Genomic DNA, 26,720 nt, shown 5'->3' with positions numbered 1-26,720 from the left:
TGAGATGGAGTCTGCTGTTTGCTCCTCTGGGGAGATGGAGTCTGCTGTTTGCTCCTCTGGGGAGATTAGATGGAGTCTGCTGTTTACTCCTCTGGGAAGATGAGATGGAGTCTGCTGTTTTCTCCTCTGGGGAGATGTGATGGAGTCTGCTGTTTACTCCTCTGGGGAGATGGGATGGAGTCTGCTGTTTGCTCCTCTGGGGAGATGAGATGGAGTCTGCTGTTTACTCCTCTGGGGAGATGAGATGGAGTCTGCTGTTTACTCCTCTGGGGAGATGAGATGGAGTCTGCTGTTTGCTCCTCTGGGGAGATGTGATGGAGCCTGCTGTTTGCTCCTCTGGGGAGATGAGATGGAGTCTGCTGTTTGCTCCTCTGGGGAGATGAGATGGAGTCTGCTGTTTACTCCTCTGGGGAGATGGAGTCTGCTATTTACTCCTCTGGGGAGATGGAGTCTGCTGTTTGCTCTTCTGGGGAGATGAGATTGAGTCTGCTGTTTACTCCTCTGGGGAGATGTGATGGAGTCTGCTGTTTACTCCTCTGGGGAGATGAGATTGAGTCTGCTGTTTACTCCTCTGGGGAGATGTGATGGAGTCTGCTGTTTGCTCCTCTGGGGAGATGAGATGGAGTCTGCTGTTTGCTCCTCTGGGGAGATGAGATGGAGTCTGCTGTTTACTCCTCTGGGGAGATGAGATGGAGTCTGCTGTTTACTCCTCTGGGGAGATGGAGTCTGCTATTTACTCCTCTGGGGAGATGAGATGGAGTCTGCTGTTTGCTCCTCTGGGGAGATGAGATGGAGTCTGCTGTTTACTCCTTTGGGGAGATGTGATGGAGTCTGCTGTTTACTCCTCTGGGGAGATGTGATGGAGTCTGCTATTTACTCCTCTGGGGAGATGGAGTCTGCTGTTTGCTCCTCTGGGGAGATGAGATGGAGTCTGCTATTTACTCCTCTGGGGAGATGGAGTCTGCTGTTTGCTCCTCTGGGGAGATGAGATGGAGTCTGCTGTTTACTCCTCTGGTGAGATGTGATGGAGTCTGCTGTTTACTCCTCTGGGGAGATGAGATGGAGTCTGCTGTTTTCTCCTCTGGGGAGATGAGATGGAGTCTGCTGTTTTCTCCTCTGGGGAGATGTGATGGAGTCTGCTGTTTACTCCTCTGGGGAGATGAGATGGAGTCTGCTGTTTACTCCTCTGGGGAGATGAGATGGAGTCTGCTGTTTTCTCCTCTGGGGAGATGAGATGGAGTCTGCTGTTTGCTCCTCTGGGGTGATGAGATGGAGTCTGCTGTTTATTCCTCTGGGGAGATGAGATGGAGTCTGCTGTTTGCTCCTCTGGGGAGATGTGATGGAGTCTGCTGTTTGCTCCTCTGGGGAGATGAGATGGAGTCTGCTGTTTGCTCCTCTGGGGAGATGTGATGGAGTCTGCTGTTTACTCCTCTGGGGAGATGAGATGGAGTCTGCTGTTTGCTCCTCTGGGGAGATGTGATGGAGTCTGCTGTTTTCTCCTCTGGGGAGATGGAGTCTGCTGTTTACTCCTCTGGGGAGATGTGATGGAGTCTGCTGTTTTCTCCTCTGGGGAGATGAGATGGAGTCTGCTGTTTGCTCCTCTGGGGAGATGGAGTCTGCTGTTTGCTCCTCTGGGGAGATGAGATGGAGTCTGCTGTTTACTCCTCTGGGGAGATGAGATGGAGTCTGCTGTTTTCTCCTCTGGGGAGATGTGATGGAGTCTGCTGTTTACTCCTCTGGGGAGATGTGATGGAGTCTGCTGTTTACTCCTCTGGGGAGATGGGATGGAGTCTGCTGTTTACTCCTCTGTGGAGATGAGATGGAGTCTGCTGTTTGCTCCTCTGGGGAGATGAGATGGAGTCTGCTGTTTGCTCCTCTGGGGAGATGAGATGGAGTCTGCTGTTTGCTCCTCTGTGGAGATGAGATGGAATCTGCTGTTTGCTCCTCTGTGGAGATGAGATGGAGTCTGCTGTTTGCTCCTCTGGGGAGATGGAGTCTGCTGTTTGCTCCTCTGGGGAGATGAGATGGAGTCTGCTGTTTACTCCTCTGGGGAGATGAGATGGAGTCTGCTGTTTTCTCCTCTGGGGAGATGTGATGGAGTCTGCTGTTTACTCCTCTGGGGAGATGTAATGGAGTCTGCTGTTTACTCCTCTGGGGAGATGGGATGGAGTCTGCTGTTTACTCCTCTGGGGAGATGAGATGGAGTCTGCTGTTTTCTCCTCTGGGGAGATGAGATGGAGTCTGCTGTTTGCTCCTCTGGGGAGATGAGATGGAGTCTGCTGTTTGCTCCTCTGTGGAGATGAGATGGAATCTGCTGTTTGCTCCTCTGTGGAGATGAGATGGAGTCTGCTGTTTGCTCCTCTGGGGAGATGAGATGGAGTCTGCTGTTTGCTCCTCTGGGGAGATGAGATGGAGTCTGATGTTTGCTCCTCTGGGGAGATGAGATGGAGTCTGCTGTTTACTCCTCTGGGGAGATGGAGTCTGCTATTTACTCCTCTGGGGAGATGTGATGGAGTCTGCTGTTTACTCCTCTGGGAGATGTGATGGAGCCTGCTGTTTGCTCCTCTGGGGAGATGAGATGGAGTCTGCTGTTTTCTCCTCTGGGGAGATGGAGTCTGCTGTTTACTCCTCTGGGGAGATGAGATGGAGTCTGCTGATTTCTCCTCTGGGGAGATGGAGTCTGTTGTTTGCTCCTCTGGGGAGATGAGATGGAGTCTGCTGTTTGTTCCTCTGGGGAGATGTGATGGAGTCTGCTGTTTTCTCCTCTGGGGAGATGAGATGGAGTCTGCTGTTTGCTCCTCTGGGGAGATGGAGTCTGCTGTTTGCTCCTCTGGGGTGATGAGATGGAGTCTGCTGTTTGCTCCTCTGGGGTGATGAGATGGAGTCTGCTGTTTGCTCCTCTGGGGAAATAGAATCAGCAGAGAGCGACAACGGCAGACAATGAGCAGCTAGTCTATGGTCAAAAGCTGCCTATAGATGGATGCATAGTTCTTTCTTTCTGTCTCTGGGGTCTTTCTGCCTTTCTATTCTCTGGTGTGTGTGTGTGTGTCTGTCTGTGTGTGTCTGTCTGTGTGTGTCTGTCTGTGTGTGTCTGTGTGTGTGTGTCTGTGTGTGTGTCTGTGTGTGTGTCTGTGTGTGTCTCTGTCTGTGTGTCTGTGTGTGTGTGTCTGTGTGTGTGTGTGTGTGTCTGTGTGTGTCTCTGTCTGTGTGTCTCTGTCTGTGTGTCTCTGTCTGTGTGTCTCTGTCTGTGTGTCTCTGTCTGTGTGTCTCTGTCTGTGTTTCTCTGTCTGTGTGTCTGTCTGTCTGTCTCTGGGGTCTCTCTCTGTCTGTCTGTCTGTGTCTGTGGGATCTCTCGGCGAGTCTGTCTGTCTCTGGGGTCTCTCTCTGTCTGTCTCTGGGGTCTCTCTCTGTCTCTCTCTGGGGTCTCTCTCTGTCTGTCTCTGGGGTCTCTCTCTCTGTCTCTGGGGTCTCTCTCTCTGTCTCTGGGGTCTCTCTCTCTGGGGTCTCTCTCTCTGGGGTCTCTCTCTCTGGGGTCTCTCTCTCTGGGGTCTCTCTCTGGGGTCTCTCTCCCTGGGAGTCTCTCTCTCTCTGGGGGTCTCTCTCTCTCTGTCTCTGGGGTCTCTCTCTCTGTCTGTCTCTGGGGTCTCTCTCTCTGTCTCTGGGGTCTCTCTCTCTGTCTCTGGGGTCTCTCTCTCTGTCTCTGGGGTCTCTCTCTCTGTCTCTGGGGTCTCTCTCTGGGGTCTCTCTCTCTGGGGTCTCTCTCTGGGGTCTCTCTCCCTGGGAGTCTCTCTCTCTCTGGGGGTCTCTCTCTCTCTGGGGGTCTCTCTCTCTCTGTCTCTGGGGTCTCTCTCTCTCTGTCTCTGGGGTCTCTCTCTCTGTCTCTGGGATCTCTGTCTCTGGGGTCTCTCTGTCTCTGGGGTCTCTCTCTCTCTGTCTCTGGGGTCTCTCTGTCTCTGGGGTCTCTCTCTCTCTGTCTCTGGGGTCTCTCTCTCTCTGTCTCTGGGGTCTCTCTCTCTCTGTCTCTGGGGTCTCTCTCTGTCTCTGGGGTCTCTCTGTCTCTGGGGTCTCTCTCTCTCTGTCTCTGGGATCTCTCTGTCTCTGGGGTCTCTCTGTCTCTGGGGTCTCTCTGTCTCTGGGGTCTCTCTGTCTCTGGGGTCTCTCTGTCTCTGGGGTCTCTCTGTCTCTGGGGTCTCTCTGTCTCTGGGGTATCTCTGTCTCTGGGGTCTCTCTCTCTCTGTCTCTGGGGTCTCTCTCTCTCTGTCTCTGGGGTCTCTTTGTCTCTGGGGTCTCTTTGTCTCTGGGGTCTCTTTGTCTCTGGGGTCTCTTTGTCTCTGGGGTCTCTTTGTCTCTGGGGTCTCTTTGTCTCTGGGGTCTCTCTGTCTCTGGGGTCTCTCTGTCTCTGGGGTCTCTCTGTCTCTGGGGTCTCTCTCTCTCTGTCTCTGAGGTCTCTCTCTCTGTCTCTGGTCTCTCTCTGTCTCGGTCTCTTGGGTCTCTCTGTCTCTGGGGTCTCTCTCTCTCTGTCTCTGGGATCTCTCTGTCTCTGGGATCTCTCTGTCTCTGGGGTCTCTGTCTCTGGGGTCTCTCTCTCTCTCTCTGTCTCTGGGGTCTCTCTGTCTCTGGGGTCTCTCTCTCTCTGTCTCTGGGGTCTCTCTGTCTCTGGGGTCTCTCTCTCTCTGTCTCTGGGGTCTGTCTCTGGGGTCTCTCTCTGTCTCTGGGGTCTCTCTCTGTCTCTGGGGTCTCTCGGTGTGTCTCTGGGATCTCGGTGTGTCTCTGGGGTCTCTGTCTCTGGGGTCTCTGTCTCTGGGGTCTCTGTCTCTGGGGTCTCTCAGTGTGTCTCTGGGGTTTCTGTCTCTGGGTTCTCTCGGTGTGTCTCTGGGGTCTCTCGGTGTGTCTCTGGGGTCTCTCGGTGTGTCTCTGGGGTCTCTCGGTGTGTCTCTGGGGTCTCTCGGTGTGTCTCTGGGGTCTCTTGGTCTGTCTGTCTCTGGGGTCTCTCGGTCTGTCTGTCTCTGGGGTCTCTCGGTCTGTCTGTCTCTGGGGTCTCTTGGGGTGTCTCTGGGGTGTCTCTGGGGTGTCTCAGTGTGTCTCTGGGGTCTCTGTTTCTGGGGTCCCTCGTGTGTCTCTGGGGTCTCTCGGTGTGTCTCTGGTGTGTCTCTGGGGTCTCTCGGTGTGTCTCTGGGGTTTCTGTCTCTGGGGTCTCTGGGGTCTCTCGGTGTGTCTCTGGGGTCTCTTGGTGTGTCTCTGGGGTGTCTCTGGGGTGTCTCAGTGTGTCTCTGGGGTCTCTGTTTCTGGGGTCTCTCGGTGTGTCTCTGGGGTCTCTCGGTGTGTCTCTGGGGTCTCTGGTGTCTCTCGGTGTGTCTCTGGTGTCTCTCGGTGTGTCTCTGGGGTCTCTCGGTGTGTCTCTGGGGTTTCTGTCTCTGGGGTCTCTCGGGTGTGTCTCTGGGGTCTCTGTCTCTGGGGTCTCTCGGTGTGTCTCTGGGGTCTCTCGGTGTGTCTCTGGGGTCTCTCGGTGTGTCTCTGGGGTCTCTGCCTCTGGGGTCTCTCGGTGTGTCTCTGGGGTCTCTCGGTGTGTCTCTGGGGTCTCTCGTGTGTCTCTGGGGTGTCTCGGTGTGTCTCTGGGGTCTCTCGGTGTGTCTCTGGGGTCTCTCGGTGTGTCTCTGGGGTCTCTGTCTCTTGGGTCTCTCGGTGTGTCTCTGGGGTCTCTCGGTGTGTCTCTGGGGTCTCTCGGGTCTGTCTCTGGGGTCTCTCGGTGTGTCTCTGGGGTCTCTCGGTGTGTCTCTGGGGTCTCTCGGTGTGTCTCTGGGGTCTCTCAGTTGGGTCTCTCGGTCTGTCTGTCTCTCGGTGTGTCTCTGGGGTCTCTCGGTGTGTCTCTGGGGTCTCTCGGTGTGTCTCTGGGGTCTCTGTCTCTTGGGTCTTTCGGTGTGTCTCTTGGGTCTTTCGGTGTGTCTCTGGGGTCTCTCGGTGTGTCTCTGGGGTCTCTCGGTGTGTCTCTGGGGTCTCTCGGTGTGTCTCTGGGGTCTCTCGGTGTGTCTCTGGGGTCTCTCGGTGTGTCTCTGGGGTCTCTCGGTGTGTCTCTGGGGTCTCTCGGTGTGTCTCTGGGGACTCTCGGTGTGTCTCTGGGGTCTCTCGGTGTGTCTCTCGGTGTGTCTCGGTGTGTCTCTGGGGTCTCTGTCTCTGGGGTCTCTCGGTGTGTCTCTGGGGTCTCTCGGTGTGTCTCTGGGGTCTCTCGGTGTGTCTCAGTGTGTCTCTGGGGTCTCTGTCTCTGGGGTCTCTCGGTGTGTCTCTGGGGTCTCTCGGTGTGTCTCTGGGGTCTCTGCCTCTGGGGTCTCTCGGTGTGTCTCTGGGGTCTCTCGTGTGTCTCTCGGTGTGTCTCTGGGGTCTCTCGGTGTGTCTCTGGGGTGTCTCTGGGGTCTCTCGGTGTGTCTCTGGTCTGTCTGTCTCTGGGGTCTCTCGGTGTGTCTCTGGGGTCTCTTGGTGTGTCTCTGGGGTCTCTGTCTCTTGGGTCTCTCGGTGTGTCTCTGGGGTCTCTCGGTGTGTCTCTGGTCTGTCTGTCTCTGGGGTCTCTCGGTGTGTCTCTGGGGTCTCTCGGTGTGTCTCTGGGGTCTCTCGGTGTGTCTCTGGGGTCTCTCGGTGTGTCTCTGGGGTCTCTGTCTCTGGGGTCTCTCGGTGTGTCTCTGGGGTCTCTCGGTGTGTCTCTGGGGTCTCTCGGTGTGTCTCTGGGGTCTCTGTCTCTTGGGTCTCTTGGTGTGTCTCTGGGGTCTCTCGGGTGTGTCTCTGGGGTCTCTGTCTCTGGGGTCTCTCAGTGTGTCTCTGGGGTCTCTGTCTCTGGGGTCTCTCGGTGTGTCTCTGGGGTCTCTTGGTGTGTCTCTGGGGTCTCTCAGTTGGGTCTCTCGGTCTGTCTTTCTCTGGGGTCTCTCGGTGTGTCTCTGGGGTCTCTCGGTGTGTCTCTGGGGTCTCTGTCTCTTGGGTCTCTCGGTGTGTCTCTTGGGTTTCTCGGTGTGTCTCTGGGGTCTCTCGGTGTGTCTCTGGGGTCTCGGTGTGTCTCTGGGGTCTCGGTGTGTCTCTGGGGTCTCTCGGTGTGTCTCTGGGGTCTCTCGGTGTGTCTCTGGGGTCTCTCGGTGTGTCTCTGGGGTCTCTCGGTGTGTCTCTGGGGACTCTCGGTGTGTCTCTGGGGTCTCTCGGTGTGTCTCTGGGATCTCTGCCTCTGGGGTCTCTCGGTGTGTCTCTGGGGTCTCTCGGTGTGTCTCTGGTCTGTCTGTCTCTGGGGTCTCTCGGTGTGTCTCTGGGGTCTCTCGGTGTGTCTCTGGGGTCTCTCGGTGTGTCTCTGGGGTCTCTCGGTGTGTCTCTGGGGTCTCTCGGTGTGTCTCTGGGGTCTCTGTCTCTGGGGTCTCTCGGTGTGTCTCTGGGGTCTCTCGGTGTGTCTCTGGGGTCTCTGTCTCTTGGGTCTCTCGGTGTGTCTCTGGGGTCTCTCGGTGTGTCTCTGGGGTCTCTGTCTCTGGGGTCTCTCGGTGTGTCTCTGGGGTCTCTCGGTGTGTCTCTGGGGTGTTTCGGTGTGTCTCTGGGGTCTCTGTCTCTGGGGTCTCTCGGTGTGTCTCTGGGGTGTTTCGGTGTGTCTCTGGGGTGTCTCGGTGTGTCTCTGGGGTCTCTCGGTGTGTCTCTGGGGTCTCTCGGTGTGTCTCTGGGGTGTCTCGGTGTGTCACTGGGGTCTCTGTCTCTGGGGTCTCTCGGTGTGTCTCTGGGGTCTCTCGGTGTGTCTCTGGGGTCTCTCGGTGTGTCTCTGGTCTGTCTCAGACCACTGAGATACACCACCTAACAGTGACATTTAAAGTAAAGGCCAGCTAGAGCTAACGGAAGGGTTTCTCTGTTTCTGTTCAGCTGTATGGAATGACCTTGATGGGCTAGTTATTTAGTAACATTCACCCAGTCTGGTACTGATCCGGGTCACAGCTCTCCTCCCTAACCCAGGCGTATTCTAGCCCTAACCACACTGAACCGGAACTGCATGGTCTGAGACGGGCTGGCAAGAGCTACAGCAACCACAGAGCCCAATATGTGTTATAGTGAAGGGGATAGGGGTCAGGGGAGTGAGCGGTGAGGCCTGGTAGGAGGGTGGGTGGCTGGGATTTGTGGGTAAAGAGAGGGTGGGAGGTCAGGGAGTGGAGGGTGGTTTTGGCTATGGAAAATAGTCAGACCCTAAACCTGTGCTTTGCAGTTCTTTGGTTTCTAGTTTCTCTGTAGTCATTAATGGGTATTTCTCTATTTACCCCCGTTGTGGTACACACACACAGACATATTACTGCTGTGGTACACACACACACACACACACACACACACACACACACACACACACACACACAGACATATTACAGTCCACATTGGGGCTAATTGCTGTGTGAGCGTGCAGGTCCAGCCCAGTCTGAAGGGGTTTACAGTATGGATGAGTCCCAGATGGCACCATCGTCAGGCTGCATAGTGCACTACTGTTGACCTCAGCCTTATGGCCTGTAGTAAGAAGTAGTACACTATATAGGGGGCCATTTGGGACTGATCCTATGTATAGTGTGGCTGTGACGCTGCTGGGCCTGTATAAAGTCCTACTGAGAGCAGCGGCTGTCTGATTTAATAGGAATAGCAGCTGCCTGATTAAGGGAATCGCGGTCAATGGGTCGGAGCTCATTTCTCTGTTCCTGGCCTGGGCCAGGGCTGTGTTGGCAGGCATGGCTCATTATGCGATGTGGACAGAAATGGCGACTGGTTGCCGTAGTAATGGTTCTGTCCTGTTTTTTTCCAGGCAGTAATTGAATCTAGTATCTTTAAAAAAACACATTTTTAGTCATTTAGTAGACTCTGGTATCCAGAGCAACTTACAGTAGCAATTAGGGTTAAGTGCCTTGCTCAAGGGCACATCGGCACATTTTTTTAACTAGTCAGCTCAGGGATTCATACCAGCGACCTTTTGGTTACAGGCCCAACGCTCTTAATCGCTAGGCTACCTGCCGACCCAGTCATGTTACTGTGTAGGCCTAAAGCTGCTGTATGTTATGAGTTGGAGTTCGTAGTGCTTGTTTGTGTTCGTCAGGCTATGTCGCCTACGTGTTTCAATGCATGTGGGTGAGAGTTGCCACGGTCCCGTAGGTTCTAACTAGGTTCCCCGTGGGGGCTTTTCATTAGCTCCAGAGTAGGAACAGGTACCTGTTGTGAGGAGCTGCTGGTGCGCTGATTATTAGTGTCCCCCAGAGGGAACCCCTTTTGCATTAGGCTCAGAGATGTGTGCGCTCAGCCATGACTCCCCCTCTGAGAGCTGTAATGTATACCTAGCTTTAGCTACACACTTACACAGGACAGAGTGTAATGTTGAGCAAAAATGAACTGAAATCTTAGATTATTTTTGGTTTTTTAAACAACTAATTGACTGACCGGTTTGAATTCAAATTTTTTCAGTAGAGTTGTAGTTTCCATTAAGCCAACATTCTACATAGTTCAGCGCCAAAAACGTGGTAATTAACTGCAATAACCATAATCCACTTGTCCGTTCTGTTTCTTTAACGCCTTCTACATTAGGTTAGTGTTGCTATTGCTGTTGCTTCAAGGTACAGTGGAGCAAAGAAGTATTTAGTCAGCCACCAATTGTGCAAGTTCTCCCACTTAAAAAGATGAGAGAGGCCTGTAATTTTTATCATAGGTACACTTCAACTATGACAGACAAAATTAGGGGGAAAAATCCAGAAAATCACATTGTGGGATTTTTAATTAATTTATTTGCAAATTAGTGAATGACCTGCAGAGAGCTGGGACCAAAGTAACAAAGCCTACCATCAGTAACACACTACGCCGCCAGGGACTCAAACCCTGCAGTGCCAGACGTGTCCCCCTACTTAAGCCAGTACATGTCCAGGCCCGTCTGAAGTTTGCTAGAGAGCATTTGGATGATCCAGAAGAAGATTGGGAGAATGTCATATGGTCAGATGAAACCAAAATATAACTTTTTGGTAAAAACTCAACTCGTCGTGTTTGGAGGACAAAGAATGCTGAGTTGCATCCAAAGAACACCATACCTACTGTGAAGCATGGGGGTGGAAACATCATGCTTTGGGGCTGTTTTTCTGCAAAGGGACCAGGACGACCGATCCGAGTAAAGGAAAGAATGAATGGGGCCATGTATAGTGAGATTTTGAATGAAAACCTCCTTCCATCAGCAAGGGCATTGAAGGTGAAACGTGGTTGGGTCTTTCAGCATGACAATGATCCCAAACACACCGCCCGGGCAACGAAGGAGTGGCTTCGTAAGAAGCATTTCAAGGTCCTGGAGTGGCCTAGCCAGTCTCCAGATCTCAACCCCATAGAAAATCTTTGGAGGGAGTTGAAAGTCCGTGTTGCCCAGCAACAGCCCCAAAACATCAGTGCTCTAGAGGAGATCTGCATGGAGGAATGAGCCAAAATACCAGCAACAGTGTGTGAAAACCTTGTGAAGACTTACAGAAAACGTTTGACCTGTCATTGCCAACAAAAAGTACATAAAGTATTGAGATAAACTTTTGTTATTGACCGAATACTTATTTTCCACCAAATTTTCCACATTATTTTGCAAATAAATTCATTAAAAATCCTACAATGTGATTTTCTGGATTTTCTTTTCTTCTCATTTTGTCTGTCATAGTTGAAGTGTACCTATGATGAAAAGTACAGGCCTCTCATCTTTTTAAGTTGCAGAACTTGCACAATTGGTAAATACTTTTTTGCCCCACTCTATCTCTACCTGAAAATACATTATCTCAGTGATTGATAGTTGATATTCAGCAGTCATAAAAGTATGCCTTATTTACTCTGAAGAACTACTAAAATAGTGAATTTGTCAGACAGCATAGACAACCGCTCTATAGAGATGAGATGAGGACTTGATATGAAATGAAGTCACCAAATGTAATATATACAACAACTGAAATATTTCATTCAAGTAATGTGAATAAATGATGGTTATTAAGTAGTCATGAGGAGTCACTACCATCATGGACTTTTATTAATAGTTTTATTCTGTGTTGTTACAGCATTCAATGCATTGCATTGTGCATTTAATAATAAAATAAAAAAATCACAGACCATTATTTTTTGATAATCAAATCGAACCAACCTCAAAAAGCACAAATCGCTCAGCACCAACACAGGGGAGTCGTCAGGCTTAACACTAACCAGCAGGATTCAATTATCCGCCCTTTGTTTAGGAGGTACTAGATTTTCCTTTTTCCTTCTTGGTTTCCATGCTTTGAGCGTGTAACACAGGGTTATTCCTCACTAGCCCTCCACCACCCATCATGACTTTTCCTCAACATTGACAGCTTTCACACAGAGTCTGGTTCTGAGGCCTGAGCGGCTTTGATGCTGTTCACAGATCTTTCCCTTGGTAATTCAGCCAGTATGTATGAGGACCTTGTGTGTGTGTGTGTGTGTGTGTGTGTGTGTGTGTGTTACACGTGCCTTTTTCAAACTGTGATTCATACAGAACGTAGTCTCTGACCTATAGCATGGGAGGGTCCTCATACATGAATAGGTGCTCAACTAAGGTACTTAATCTTCTGACTGAGCGTGTGCTGTAATTCTACCATGATGATGACGAGGACCTTGTGTACCATGTCATACAGAATATATCTAACTGTGTGTGTGTGTGTTTAGCTTGCGAAGAAGATCCGTGAGAAGTTTAACCGCTACCTGGATGTGGTGAACAGGAACAAGCAGGTAGTGGAGGCGTCATACACAGCCCACCTGACCTCTCCTCTGAACGCCATCCAGGACTGCTGCACCATCCCCCCCTCCATGGTTGAGTGAGTATTAACCTAAACCTGATCCACAAACCACTTACCCCCCTTCCTGTGTTTAAATGTGTTTGAGCAGCAGTAGTAGTATTAGTGGTGGTGATGAGCACCAGTAGTAGTAGTAGTAGTGGTGGTGATGAGCAGTAGTAGTAGTAGTGGTGGTGATGAGCAGTAGTAGTAGTAGTAGTAATGGTGGTGGTGATGAGTAGTAGTAGTGGTGGTGATGAGCAGTAGTAGTAGTAGTGGTGGTGATGAGTAGTAGTAGTGGTGGTGATGAGCAGTAGTAGTAGTAGTGGTGGTGATGAGTAGTAGTAGTAGTGGTGGTGATGAGTAGTAGTAGTAGTGGTGGTGATGAGCAGTAGTAGTGGTGGTGATGAGCAGTAGTAGTAGTGGTGGTGATGAGCAGTAGTAGTAGTGGTGGTGGTGATGAGCAGTAGTAGTGGTGGTGATGAACAGTAGTAGTAGTCGTGGTGATGAGCAGTAGTAGTAGTGGTGGTGATGAGCAGTAGTGGTGGTGGTGATGAGCAGTAGTAGTGGTGGTGATGAACAGTAGTAGTAGTCGTGGTGATGAGCAGTAGTAGTAGTAGTGGTGGTGATGAGCAGTAGTAGTAGTAGTGGTGGTGATGAGCAGTAGTAGTAGTAGTGGTGGTGATGAGCAGTAGTAGTAGTGGTGGTGATGAGCAGTAGTAGTAGTGGTGGTGGTGATGAGCAGTAGTAGTGGTGGTGATGAACAGTAGTAGTAGTAGTGGTGATGAGCAGTAGTAGTAGTAGTGGTGGTGATGAGCATTAGTAGTAGTAGTGGTGGTGATGAGCAGTAGTAGTAGTGGTGATGAGCAGTAGTAGTAGTAGTAGTGGTGATGAGCAGTAGTAGTAGTAGTGGTGGTGATGAGCAGTAGTAGTAGTAGTGGTGGTGATGAGCAGTAGTAGTAGTGGTGGTGGTGATGAGCAGTAGTAGTGGTGGTGATGAACAGTAGTAGTAGTCGTGGTGATGAGCAGTAGTAGTAGTAGTGGTGGTGATGAGCAGTAGTAGTAGTAGTGGTGGTGATGAGCAGCAGTAGTGGTGGTGATGAGCAGCAGTAGTAGTAGTGGTGGTGATGAGCAGTAGTAGTGGTGGTGATGAGCAGCAGTAGTAGTGGTGGTGATGAGCAGTAGTAGTAGTAGTGGTGGTGATGAGCAGCAGTAGTAGTAGTGGTGGTGATGAGCATTAGCAGGAGTAGTGGTAGTGCTGGTGGTGAGCATTAGCAGCAGTAGTGGTGGTGATGAGCAGCAGTAGTAGTAGTGGTGGTGATGAGCAGTAGTAGTGGTGGTGATGAGCAGCAGTAGTAGTAGTAGTGGTGGTGATGAGCAGTAGTAGTAGTAGTAGTGGTGGTGATGAGCAGTAGTAGTAGTAGTGGTGGTGATGAGCAGCAGTAGTAGTAGTGGTGGTGATGAGCAGTAGTAGTAGTAGTGGTGGTGATGAGCAGTAGTAGTGGTGGTGATGAGCAGCAGTAGTAGTAGTAGTGGTGGTGATGAGCAGTAGTAGTGGTGGTGATGAGCAGCAGTAGTAGTAGTAGTGGTGGTGATGAGCAGTAGTAGTAGTAGTGGTGGTGATGAGCAGCAGTAGTGGTGGTGATGAGCAGCAGTAGTAGTAGTGGTGGTGATGAGCAGTAGTAGTGGTGGTGATGAGCAGCAGTAGTAGTAGTAGTGGTGGTGATGAGCAGTAGTAGTAGTAGTGGTGGTGATGAGCAGCAGTAGTAGTAGTGGTGGTGATGAGCATTAGCAGTAGTAGTGGTAGTGCTGGTGGTGAGCATTAGCAGCAGTAGTGGTGGTGATGAGCAGCAGTAGTAGTAGTGGTGGTGATGAGCAGTAGTAGTGGTGGTGATGAGCAGCAGTAGTAGTAGTGGTGGTGATGAGCAGTAGTAGTGGTGGTGATGAACAGTAGTAGTAGTGGTGGTGATGAGCAGTAGTAGTAGTAGTGGTGGTGATGAGCAGTAGTAGTGGTGGTGATGAGCAGCAGTAGTAGTAGTGGTGGTGATGAGCAGTAGTAGTGGTGGTGATGAGCAGCAGTAGTAGTAGTAGTGGTGGTGATGAGCAGTAGTAGTAGTAGTGGTGGTGATGAGCAGCAGTAGTAGTAGTGGTGGTGATGAGCATTAGCAGGAGTAGTGGTAGTGCTGGTGGTGAGCATTAGCAGCAGTAGTGGTGGTGATGAGCAGCAGTAGTAGTAGTGGTGGTGATGAGCAGTAGTAGTGGTGGTGATGAGCAGCAGTAGTAGTAGTAGTGGTGGTGATGAGCAGTAGTAGTAGTAGTGGTGGTGATGAGCAGTAGTAGTAGTGGTGGTGGTGATGAGCAGTAGTAGTGGTGGTGATGAACAGTAGTAGTAGTCGTGGTGATGAGCAGTAGTAGTAGTAGTGGTGGTGATGAGCAGTAGTAGTAGTAGTGGTGGTGATGAGCAGCAGTAGTAGTAGTGGTGGTGATGAGCATTAGCAGGAGTAGTGGTAGTGCTGGTGGTGAGCATTAGCAGCAGTAGTGGTGGTGATGAGCAGCAGTAGTAGTAGTGGTGGTGATGAGCAGTAGTAGTGGTGGTGATGAGCAGCAGTAGTAGTAGTGGTGGTGATGAGCAGTAGTAGTAGTAGTGGTGGTGATGAGCAGTAGTAGTAGTAGTGGTGGTGATGAGCAGCAGTAGTAGTAGTGGTGGTGATGAGCAGTAGTAGTGGTGGTGATGAGCAGCAGTAGTAGTAGTGGTGGTGATGAGCAGCAGTAGTAGTAGTGGTGGTGATGAGCAGCAGTAGTAGTAGTGGTGGTGATGAGCAGTAGTAGTAGTAGTGGTGGTGATGAGCAGCAGCAGTAGTAGTGGTGGTGATGAGCAGTAGTAGTGGTGGTGATGAGCAGCAGTAGTAGTAGTGGTGGTGATGAGCAGTAGTAGTAGTAGTAGTAGTAGTGGTGGTGATGAGCAGCAGTGGTGGTGGTGATGAGCAGTAGTAGTAGTAGTGGTGGTGATGAGCAGTAGTAGTAGTGGTGGTGATGAGCAGCATTAGTAGTAGTGGTGGTGGGGATGAGCAGCAGTAGTATTCGTGGTAGTAGTAGTGGTGGTGATGAGCAGTAGTAGTAGTGGTGGTGATGAGCAGCATTAGTAGTAGTGGTGGTGGGGATGAGCAGCAGTAGTAGTCGTGGTAGTAGTGGTGGTGGTGATGAGCAGTAGTGGTGGTGGTGATGATGAGCAGTAGTAGTAGTAGTGGTGGTGATGAGCAGTAGTAGTAGTAGTGGTGGTGATGAGCAGTAGTAGTAGTAGTGGTGGTGATGAGCAGTAGTAGTAGTAGTAGTGGTGGTGATGAGCAGTAGTAGTAGTGGTGGTGATGAGCAGCATTAGTTGTAGTGGGGATGAGCAGCAGTAGTGGTAGTAGTAGTGGTGGTGATTAGTAGTAGTAGTGGTGGTGGTGGTGGTGGTGGTGGTGGTGAGCTGCAGCAGCAGCGGTGGTGGTGGTGGTGGTGAGCTGCAGCAGCGGTGGTGGTGGTGGTGAGCTGCAGCGGGGGTGGTGGTGGTGATGAGCTGCAGCGGGGGTGGTGGTGGTGATGAGCTGCAGCGGGGGTGGTGGTGGTGGTGGTGGTGAGCTGCAGCAGCGGTGGTGGTGGTGGTGGTGGTGATGAGCTGCAGTGGGGGTGGTGGTGGTGGTGGTGATGAGCTGCAGCGGGGGTGGTGGTGGTGGTGGTGGTGGTGAGCTGCAGCGGGGGTGGTGGTGGTGGTGGTGGTGAGCTGCAGTGGTGGTGGTGGTGGTGGTGGTGAGCTGCAGCGGGGGTGGTGGTGGTGGTGGTGAGCTGCAGCGGGGGTGGTGGTGGTGATGAGCTGCAGCGGGGGTGGTGGTGGTGGTGGTGGTGAGCTGCAGCAGCGGTGGTGGTGGTGGTGGTGGTGATGAGCTGCAGCGGGGGTGGTGGTGGTGGTGGTGATGAGCTGCAGTGGGGGTGGTGGTGGTGGTGGTGGTGAGCTGCAGTGGTGGTGGTGGTGGTGGTGGTGAGCTGCAGTGGTGGTGGTGGTGGTGGTGGTGAGCTGCAGCGGGGGTGGTGGTGGTGGTGAGCTGCAGCGGTGGTGGTGGCGGTGGTGGTGAGCTGCAGCGGCGGTGGTGGTGGTGGTGGTGAGCTGCAGCAGCGGTGGTGGTGGTGGTGAGCTGCAGCAGCGGTGGTGGTGGTGGTGGTGAGCTGCAGCAGCGGGGGTGGTGGTGGTGGTGATGAGCTGCAGCAGCGGGGGTGGTGGTGGTGAGCTGCAGCAGCGGGGGTGGTGGTGGTGAGCTGCAGCAGCGGTGGTGGTGGTGGTGATGAGCAGCAGCGGTGGTGGTGGTGGTGATGAGCTGCAGCGGGGGTGGTGGTGGTGGTGGTGGTGATGAGCTGCAGCGGGGGTGGTGGTTGTGGTGGTGGTGATGAGCTGCAGCGGGGGTGGTGGTTGTGGTGGTGGTGGTGAGCTGCAGCGGGGGTGGTGGTGGTGAGCTGCAGCGGGGGTGGTGGTGGTGGTGGTGGTGATGAGCTGCAGCGGGGGTGGTGGTGGTGATGAGCTGCAGCGGGGGTGGTGGTGGTGGTGGTGGTGATGAGCTGCAGCGGGGGTGGTGGTGGTGGTGATGAGCTGCAGCGGGGGTGGTGGCGGTGGTGGTGAGCTGCAGCGGGGGTGGTGGCGGTGAGCTGCAGCAGCGGGGATGGTGGTGGTGAGCTGTGGCGGTGGTGGTGAGCTGCAGCAGCGGTGGTGGTGGTGGTGGTGATGAGCTGCAGCGGGGCTGGTGGTGGTGGTGGTGATGAGCTGCAGCGGGGGTGGTGGTGGTGGTGGTGATGAGCTGCAGCGGGGGTGGTGGTGGTGGTGGTGAGCTGCAGTGGTGGTGGTGGTGGTGGTGGTGGTGAGCTGCAGCGGTGGTGGTGGTGGTGAGCTGCAGCAGCGGGGGTGGTGGTGGTGGTGATGAGCTGCAGTGGGGGTGGTGGTGGTGGTGGTGGTGATGAGCTGCAGCGGGGGTGGTGGTGGTGGTGGTGGTGATGAGCTGCAGCGGGGGTGGTGGTGGTGGTGAGCTGCAGCAGCGGTGGTGGTGGTGGTGGTGATGAGCTGCAGCGGGGGTGGTGGTGGTGGTGGTGATGAGCTGCAGCAGCGGTGGTGGTGGTGGTGGTGATGAGCTGCAGCGGGGGTGGTGGTGGTGATGAGCTGCAGCGGGGGTGGTGGTGGTGGTGGTGATGAGCTGCAGCTGCGGTGGTGGTGGTGGTGGTGATGAGCTGCAGCGGGGGTGGTGGTGGTGATGAGCTGCAGCAGCGGGGGTGGTGGTGGTGGTGGTGGTGAGCTGCAGCAGCGGGGGTGGTGGTGGTGGTGATGAGCTGCAGCGGGGGTGGTGGTGGTGGTGGTGGTGGTGAGCTGCTGCAGCGGGGGTGGTGGTGGTGGTGGTGGTGGTGAGCTGCAGCAGCGGGGGTGGTGGTGATGAGCTGCAGCGGGGGTGGTGGTGGTGGTGGTGATGAGCTGCAGCGGGGGTGGTGGTGGTGGTGGTGATGAGCTGCAGCGGGGGTGGTGGTGGTGGTGGTGGTGATGAGCTGCAGCAGCGGGGGTGGTGGTGATGAGCTGCAGCAGCGGGGGTGGTGGTGGTGGTGATGAGCTGCAGCGGGGGTGGTGGTGGTGGTGAGCTGCAGCAGCGAGGGTGGTGGTGGTGAGCTGCAGCAGCGGGGGTGGTGGTGGTGAGCTGCAGTGGTGGTGGTGGTGGTGGTGATGAGCTGCTGCAGCGGGGGTGGTGGTGGTGAGCTGCAGCAGCGGGGGTGGTGGTGGTGGTGATGAGCTGCAGCAGCGGGGGTGGTGGTGGTGGTGATGAGCTGCAGCGGGGGTGGTGGTGGTGGTGGTGATGAGCTGCAGCAGCGGTGGTGGTGGTGGTGGTGATGAGCTGCAGCGGGGGTGGTGGTGGTGGTGGTGATGAGCTGCAGCAGCGGGGGTGGTGGTGGTGGTGGTGGTGGTGATGAGCTGCAGCAGCGGTGGTGGTGGTGGTGGTGGTGATGAGCTGCAGCGGGGGTGGTGGTGGTGGTGGTGATGAGCTGCAGCAGCGGGGGTGGTGGTGATGAGCTGCTGCAGCGGGGGTGGTGGTGGTGGTGATGAGCTGCAGCGGGGGTGGTGGTGGTGAGCTGCAGCAGCGGGGGTGGTGGTGGTGAGCTGCAGCAGCGGGGGTGGTGGTGGTGGTGATGAGCTGCAGCGGGGGTGGTGGTGGTGGTGAGCTGCAGCAGCGGGGGTGGTGGTGGTGAGCTGCAGCAGCGGGGGTGGTGGTGGTGGTAAAGAGCTGCAGCGGGGGTGGTGGTGGTGGTGGTGATGAGCTGCAGCAGCGGAGGTGGTGGTGGTGGTGATGAGCTGCAGCGGGGGTGGTGGTGGTGGTGGTGATGAGCTGCTGCAGCGGGGGTGGTGGTGGTGGTGGTGATGAGCTGCAGCAGCGGGGGTGGTGGTGGTGGTGGTGATGAGCTGCAGCAGCGGTGGTGGTGGTGGTGGTGATGAGCTGCAGCGGGGGTGGTGGTGGTGGTGGTGATGAGCTGCAGCAGCGGGGGTGGTGGTGATGAGCTGCAGCAGCGGGGGTGGTGGTGGTGGTGATGAGCTGCAGCAGCGGGGGTGGTGGTGGTGGTGATGAGCTGCAGCGGGGGTGGTGGTGGTGGTGAGCTGCAGCAGTGGGGGTGGTGGTGGTGAGCTGCAGCAGCGGGGGTGGTGGTGGTGAGCTGCAGTGGTGGTGGTGGTGGTGATGAGCTGCTGCAGCGGGGGTGGTGGTGGTGATGAGCTGCTGCAGCGGGGGTGGTGGTGGTGAGCTGCAGCAGCGGGGGTGGTGGGGGTGGTGGTGGTGGTGATGAGCTGCAGCGGGGGTGGTGGTGGTGGTGGTGATGAGCTGCAGCAGCGGGGGTTGTGGTGGTGGTGATGAGCTGCAGCGGGGGTGGTGGTGGTGGTGATGATGAGCTGCAGCGGGGGTGGTGGTGGTGGTGAGCTGCAGCAGCGGGGGTGGTGGTGGTGAGCTGCAGTGGTGGTGGTGAGCTGCTGCAGCGGGGGTGGTGGTGGTGATGAGCTCCAGCGGGGGTGGTGGTGGTGATGAGCTGCAGCAGCGGGGGTGGTGGTGGTGAGCTGCAGCAGCGGGGGTGGTGGTGGTGGTGATGAGCAGTAGTAGTAGTAGTAGTGGTGGTGATGAGCAGTAGTCGTAGTAGTGGTGGTGATGAGCAGTAGTAGTAGTAGTGGTGGTGAGCAGTAGTAGTAGTAGTGGTGGTGGGGATGAGCAGTAGCAGTAGTAGTGGTGGTGATGAGCAGTAGTAGTAGTAGTGGTGGTGGGGATGAGCAGCAGCAGTAGTAGTGGTGGATGGGGATGAGCAGCAGCAGTTGTATTGGTGGTGGGGATGAGCTGCAGCGGGGGTGGTGGTGGTGGTGGTGATGAGCTGCAGCGGGGGTGGTGGTGATGAGCTGCAGCGGGGGTGGTGGTGGTGGTGGTGAGCTGCAGTGGTGGTGGTGGTGGTGGTGGTGAGCTGCAGCGGGGGTGGTGGTGGTGAGCTGCAGCAGCGGGGGTGGTGGTGGTGGTGGTGATGAGCTGCAGCGGGGGTGGTGGTGGTGGTGAGCTGCAGCAGCGGGGGTGGTGGTGGTGGTGGTGATGAGCTGCAGCAGCGGGGGTGGTGGTGGTGGTGATGAGCTGCAGCGGGGGTGGTGGTGGTGGTGGTGATGAGCTGCAGCAGCGGGGGTGGTGGTGGTGGTGATGAGCTGCAGCGGGGGTGGTGGGGGTGGTGGTGGTGATGAGCTGCAGCAGCGGGGGTGGTCGTGGTGAGCTGCAGCGGGGGTGGTGGTGGTGATGAGCTGCAGCGGGGGTGGTGGTGGTGATGAGCTGCAGCAGCGGGGGTGGTGGTGGTGAGCTGCAGCAGCGGGGGTGGTGGTGGTGGTGATGAGCAGTAGTAGTAGTAGTAGTGGTGGTGATGAGCTGTAGTAGTGGTGGTGATGAGCAGTAGTAGTAGTAGTGGTGGTGATGAGCAGTAGTCGTAGTAGTGGTGGTGATGAGCAGTAGTCGTAGTAGTGGTGGTGATGAGCAGTAGTCGTAGTAGTGGTGGTGATGAGCAGTAGTAGTGGTGGTGATGAGCAGTAGTCGTAGTAGTGGTGGTGATGAGCAGTAGTAGTAGTAGTGGTGGTGATGAGCAGTAGTAGTAGTAGTGGTGGTGATGAGCAGTAGTCGTAGTAGTGGTGGTGATGAGCAGTAGTAGTGGTGGTGATGAGCAGTAGTCGTAGTAGTGGTGGTGATGAGCAGTAGTAGTGGTGGTGATGAGCAGTAGTCGTAGTAGTGGTGGTGATGAGCAGTAGTCGTAGTAGTGGTGGTGATGAGCAGTAGTCGTAGTAGTGGTGGTGATGAGCAGTAGTCGTAGTAGTGGTGGTGATGAGCAGTAGTAGTGGTGGTGATGAGCAGTAGTCGTAGTAGTGGTGGTGATGAGCAGTAGCAGTGGTGGTGGTGATGAGCAGTAGCAGTGGTGGTGGGGATGAGCAGTAGCAGTAGCAGTGGTGGTGGTGATGAGCATTAGCAGTTGTAGTGGTGGTGGGGATGAGCAGTAGCAGTTGTAGTGGTGGTGGTGGTGAGCTGCAGCAGCGGGGGTGGTGGTGGTGAGCTGCAGCAGCGGGGGTGGTGGTGGTGAGCTGCAGTGGTGGTGGTGGTGGTGATGAGCTGCTGCAGCGGGGGTGGTGGTGGTGATGAGCTGCTGCAGCGGGGGTGGTGGTGGTGAGCTGCAGCAGCGGGGGTGGTGGTGGTGGTGGTGATGAGCTGCAGCAGCGGGGGTGGTGGTGTTGGTGATGAGCTGCAGCGGGGGTGGTGGTGGTGGTGGTGATGAGCTGCAGCAGCGGGGGGGGTGGTGGTGGTGATGAGCTGCAGCGGGGGTGGTGGTGGTGGTGATGATGAGCTGCAGCGGGGGTGGTGGTGGTGGTGAGCTGCAGCAGCGGGGTGGTGGTGGTGAGCTGCAGTGGTGGTGGTGAGCTGCTGCAGCGGGGGTGGTGGTGGTGATGAGCTCCAGCGGGGGTGGTGGTGGTGATGAGCTGCAGCAGCGGGGGTGGTGGTGGTGAGCTGCAGCAGCGGGGGTGGTGGTGGTGGTGATGAGCAGTAGTAGTAGTAGTAGTGGTGGTGATGAGCAGTAGTCGTAGTAGTGGTGGTGATGTGCAGTAGTAGTGGTGGTGATGAGCAGTAGTAGTAGTAGTGGTGGTGATGAGCAGTAGTAGTAGTAGTGGTGGTGGGGATGAGCAGTAGCAGTAGTAGTGGTGGTGATGAGCAGTAGTAGTAGTAGTGGTGGTGGGGATGAGCAGCAGCAGTAGTAGTGGTGGATGGGGATGAGCAGCAGCAGTTGTATTGGTGGTGGGGATGAGCTGCAGCGGGGGTGGTGGTGGTGGTGGTGATGAGCTGCAGCGGGGGTGGTGGTGATGAGCTGCAGCGGGGGTGGTGGTGGTGGTGGTGAGCTGCAGTGGTGGTGGTGGTGGTGGTGGTGAGCTGCAGCGGTGGTGGTGGTGGTGAGCTGCAGCAGCGGGGGTGGTGGTGGTGGTGATGAGCTGCAGCGGGGGTGGTGGTGGTGGTGGTGATGAGCTGCAGCGGGGGTGGTGGTGGTGGTGGTGGTGGTGATGAGCTGCAGCGGGGGTGGTGGTGGTGGTGGTGAGCTGCAGCAGCGGTGGTGGTGGTGGTGGTGGTGATGAGCTGCAGCGGGGGTGGTGGTGGTGATGAGCTGCAGCAGCGGTGGTGGTGGTGGTGGTGGTGAGCTGCAGCAGCGGTGGTGGTGGTGGTGGTGATGAGCTGCAGCGGGGGTGGTGGTGGTGGTGATGAGCTGCAGCGGGGGTGGTGGTGGTGGTGGTGATGAGCTGCAGCGGGGGTGGTGGTGGTGGTGGTGATGATCTGCAGCAGCGGTGGTGGTGGTGGTGGTGATGAGCTGCAGCGGGGGTGGTGGTGGTGATGAGCTGCAGCAGCGGGGGTGGTGGTGGTGGTGAGCTGCAGCAGCGGGGGTGGTGGTGGTGGTGATGAGCTGCAGCGGGGGGTGGTGGTGGTGGTGGTGAACTGCTGCAGCGGGGGTGGTGGTGGTGGTGGTGGTGGTGGTGAGCTGCAGCAGCGGGTGTGGTGGTGATGAGCTGCAGCGGGGGTGGTGGTGGTGGTGGTGATGAGCTGCAGCGGGGGTGGTGATGAGCTGCAGCAGCGGTGGTGGTGGTGGTGGTGGTGATGAGCTGCAGCGGGGGTGGTGGTGGTGGTGGTGATGAGCTGCAGCAGCGGGGGTGGTGGTGATGAGCTGCAGCAGCGGGGGTGGTGGTGGTGGTGGTGATGAGCTGCAGCAGCGGGGGTGGTGGTGGTGGTGATGAGCTGCAGCGGGGGTGGTGGTGGTGGTGGTGATGAGCTGCAGCGGGGGTGGTGGTGGTGGTGAGCTGCAGCAGCGGGGGTGGAGGTGGTGAGCTGCGGTGGTGGTGGTGGTGGTGGTGATGAGCTGCTGCAGCGGGGGTGGTGGTGGTGATGAGCTGCTGCAGCGGGGGTGGTGGTGGTGAGCTGCAGCAGCGGGGGTGGTGGTGGTGGTGGTGATGAGCTGCAGCAGCGGGGGTGGTGGTGGTGGTGATGAGCTGCAGCGGGGGTGGTGGTGGTGGTGGTGATGAGCTGCAGCAGCGGGGGTGGTGGTGGTGGTGATGAGCTGCAGCGGGGGTGGTGGGGGTGGTGGTGGTGGTGAGCTGCAGCAGCGGGGGTGGTGGTGGTGAGCTGCAGCGGGGGTGGTGGTGGTGATGAGCTGCAGCGGGGGTGGTGGTGGTGATGAGCTGCAGCAGCGGGGGTGGTGGTGGTGAGCTGCAGCAGCGGGGGTGGTGGTGGTGGTGATGAGCAGTAGTAGTAGTAGTAGTGGTGGTGATGAGCTGTAGTAGTGGTGGTGATGAGCAGTAGTAGTAGTAGTGGTGGTGATGAGCAGTAGTCGTAGTAGTGGTGGTGATGAGCAGTAGTCGTAGTAGTGGTGGTGATGAGCAGTAGTCGTAGTAGTGGTGGTGATGAGCAGTAGTAGTGGTGGTGATGAGCAGTAGTCGTAGTAGTGGTGGTGATGAGCAGTAGTAGTAGTAGTAGTGGTGGTGATGAGCAGTAGTAGTAGTAGTGGTGGTGATGAGCAGTAGTCGTAGTAGTGGTGGTGATGAGCAGTAGTAGTGGTGGTGATGAGCAGTAGTCGTAGTAGTGGTGGTGATGAGCAGTAGTAGTGGTGGTGATGAGCAGTAGTAGTGGTGGTGATGAGCAGTAGTCGTAGTAGTGGTGGTGATGAGCAGTAGTCGTAGTAGTGGTGGTGATGAGCAGTAGTCGTAGTAGTGGTGGTGATGAGCAATAGTAGTGGTGGTGATGAGCAGTAGTCGTAGTAGTGGTGGTGATGAGCAGTAGCAGTGGTGGTGGTGATGAGCAGTAGCAGTGGTGGTGGGGATGAGCAGTAGCAGTAGCAGTGGTGGTGGTGATGAGCATTAGCAGTTGTAGTGGTCGTGGGGATAAGCAGAAGCAGTTGTAGTGGTGGTGGTGGGGATGAGCAGCAGCAGGTGTAGTGGTGGTGGTGGGGATGAGCAGTAGCAGTTGTAGTGGTGGTGGGGATGAGCAGTAGCAGTTGTAGTGGTGGTGGTGGGGATGAGCAGCAGCAGGTGTAGTGGTGGTGGTGGGGCTGAGCAGTAGCAGTTGTAGTGGTGGTGGGGATGAGCAGTAGCAGTTGTAGTGGTGGTGGGGATGAGCAGTAGCAGTAGTAGTGGTGGTGGTGGGGATGAGCAGCAGCAGGTGTAGTGGTGGTGGTGGGGATGAGCAGTAGCAGTTGTAGTGGTGGTGGGGATGAGCAGTAGCAGTAGTAGTGGTGGTGATGAGCAGTAGTAGTAGTAGTGGTGGTGGGGATGAGCAGTAGTAGTAGTAGTGGTGGTGATGAGCAGTAGTAGTAGTAGTGGTGGTGGGGATGAGCAGTAGTAGTGGTGGTGGGGATGAGCAGTAGCAGTAGTAGTGGTGGTGATGAGCAGTAGTAGTAGTAGTAGTGGTGGTGGGGATGAGCAGTAGTAGTGGTGGTGGGGATGAGCAGTAGTAGTAGTAGTGGTGGTGATGAGCAGTAGTAGTAGTAGTGGTGGTGGGGATGAGCAGTAGCAGTAGTAGTGGTGGATGGGGATGAGCAGCAGCAGTTGTATTGGTGGTGGTGATGAGCAGCAGTAGTAGTAGTAGTGGTGGGGATGAGCAGCAGCAGCAGTAGTAGTGGTGGTGGGGATGAGCAGTAGCAGTAGTAGTGGTGGATGGGGATGAGCAGCAGCAGTTGTATTGGTGGTGGGGATGAGCAGTAGTAGTAGTAGTGGTGGTGATGAGCAGTAGTAGTAGTAGTAGTGGTGGTGATGAGCAGTAGTAGTAGTAGTGGTGGTGATGAGCAGTAGTAGTAGTAGTGGTGGTGGGGATGAGCAGTAGTAGTAGTGGTGGTGGGGATGAGCAGTAGTAGTAGTAGTGGTGGTGATGAGCAGTAGTAGTAGTAGTGGTGGTGGGGATGAGCAGTAGCAGTAGTAGTGGTGGTGATGAGCAGTAGTAGTAGTAGTGGTGGTGGGGATGAGCAGCAGCAGTAGTAGTGGTGGTGGGGATGAGCAGTAGCAGTAGTAGTGGTGGATGGGGATGAGCAGCAGCAGTTGTATTGGTGGTGGGGATGAGCAGCAGCAGTTGTATTGGTGGTGGGGATGAGCAGCAGCAGCAGCAGCAGTAGTAGTAGTAGTGGTGGTGATGAGCAGCAGCAGTAGTAGTGGTGGTGGGGATGAGCAGTAGCAGTAGTAGTGGTGGATGGGGATGAGCAGCAGCAGTTGTATTGGTGGTGGGGATGAGCAGCAGCAGCAGCAGCAGTAGTAGTAGTAGTGGTGGTGGTGAGCACCACTGGTCTGCTCTGCCTTCATTTTAATCTCCCAGACAGATGTGGGGGATTATGGGTAATGGATTTTTTTTTTGATGGCCTTGTGTGGTTCGTAGACTCAGAGTGGTGTCAGGGAGGAACTTTCTCTGAAGTCCATGCACTTTCCACCAATCTCTCACTACAGCAGGAGAAATCACACCTCAAACGACAGAGAGATAGAGTGGAGAGAGAGCGCTGCTTTCAACCCTAATCTCTACTGCACCAGCTGTCTACATCTCCCACTGAGCACTGTTACATGCACACAATAACACGATTGTGGATCGTCAGATTAATATATTAGTTTGTTTAAAACGTTTACATGCTTTGCAAGAATGATTTCCCTTATTATCTTGGACACATCTGAAATCAGGCTACTTCAGTGGTTCCCAAACTTGTTATAGTCCTGTTATAGCTTTTTCATAAGAATGAGTGTGTTTTTGCCACAACCCGACTCGTGGGAAGTGACAAAGAGCTCTTATTGGACCAGGGCACGAGTAATAATTATCATTAATTTTGCTCTTTATTTAACCATCTTACATATAAAACCTTATTTGTTCATCGGAAATTGTGAATATCTCACCACAGGTTAATGAGAAGGGTGTGCTTGAAGGGATGCTCATAACTCTACAATGTTGGGTTGTATGGGAGAGAGTCTCAGTCTTAAATCATGTTCCACACTCACTGTATGTAGTTTTCATGCTAGTGATTTCTGAGAATCCACTCTCACAGAGGTACGTAGTTGCAAAGGGCATCAGTGTCTTAACAGCGTGATTTGCCAAGGCAGGATACTCTGAGCACAGCCCTATCCAGAAATCTGTCAGTGGTTTCTAATTAAATGAATTTTTCACATAACCGCTTGTTGCAATTTCGATGAGGCTCCCTTTTTCAGATATCAGTAAGTGGACTGGAGGCAGGGCATGAAAGGCATGGATAACGAATCCAGTTGTTTGTGTCATCCATATCAGAAAAGTACCTACGTAATTGTGCACCCAACTCACTCAGGTGCTTCGCTATATCACATTTGACATTCTCCCTAAGCTTGTTCATTTGCACTCAAAAATCATACAATGATGGAAAGACCTGTGTGTTGTCCTTGTTAATGCAGACAGAGAAGAGCTCCAACTTCTTAATCAAAGCCTCAATTTTGTCCTGCACATTGAATATAGTTGCGGAGAGTCCCTGTAATCCTAGATACAGATTATTCAGGCGAGAAAGAACATCACCCAGATAGACCAGTTGTGTGAGAAACTCGTCATCATGCAAGCGGTCAGACAAGTGAAAATTATGGTCAGTAAAGAAAACTTTAAGCTCATCTCTCAATTTAAAAAAATGTGTCAATACTTTGCCACTTGATATCCAGTGCCCTTCTTTATGTTGTAAAAGCGTTACATGGTCCCTGCCCATATCATTGCATAGTGCAGAAAATACACGAGAGTTCAAGGCCCTTGCTTTAACAAAGTTAACCATTTTCAATTTAGTGGCCAAACATCTTTCAGGCTGTCAGGCATTCCCTTGGCAGCAAGAGCCTCTCGGTGGATGCTGCAGTGTACCCAAGAGCCTCTCGGTGGATGCTGCAGTGTACCCAAGTGGCATCGGGAGCAACTGCTTGCATCGGGAGCAACGTTACCACTCCACTATGTCTCCCTGTCATGGCTTTTGCACCATCAGTACAGATACCAACACATCTTGACCACATCTTGACCACCAAAGTCCATTTGATGTCACAAAGCTGTCCAGTACTTTAAAAATATCATCTCATGTTGTCCTGGTTTCCAGTGGTTTGCAGAAGAGGATGTCTTCCTTAATTGATCCCCCATAAACACAACAGACATACCAGGAGCTGTGCCAGACCTGCCATATCTGTTGACTCATCCAGCTGTAACGCATAGAATTGACTGGCTTGTATGCAAAGCAGTAATTGTTTAAAAACATCTCCTGCCATGTCACTGATGGGTCATGAAACAGTGTTGTTTGATGAAGGCATTGTCTGTATAGTTTGTTGGCCTTCTTCCCCAGCATTGTCTCAGCCATATAAGACGCTTATAGAGCTTGGTAGCTCACCATATAAGACGCTTC

At 54.5% G+C, this 26,720-nt stretch overlaps 1 protein-coding gene across 2 annotated transcripts in view; it reads left to right on the top strand.

The window, feature by feature from the left end:
• Window positions 1-26,720, top strand: part of cachd1 (cache domain containing 1) — a 155,713-nt gene that overhangs the window by 45,411 nt on the left and 83,582 nt on the right. For both annotated transcript variants that reach the window (XM_036978626.1, XM_036978627.1), the window contains exon 3: window positions 11,665-11,813. In XM_036978626.1, coding sequence (XP_036834521.1) covers window positions 11,665-11,813 — 149 coding nt within the window. The remainder of the gene's footprint in view (window positions 1-11,664; window positions 11,814-26,720) is intronic.

The sequence above is a fragment of the Oncorhynchus mykiss genome, chromosome 5, assembly GCF_013265735.2.
Source record: "Oncorhynchus mykiss isolate Arlee chromosome 5, USDA_OmykA_1.1, whole genome shotgun sequence".
Classification (NCBI taxonomy): domain Eukaryota; kingdom Metazoa; phylum Chordata; class Actinopteri; order Salmoniformes; family Salmonidae; genus Oncorhynchus; species Oncorhynchus mykiss.
This window is presented reverse-complemented; position numbering and strand designations above follow the sequence as displayed.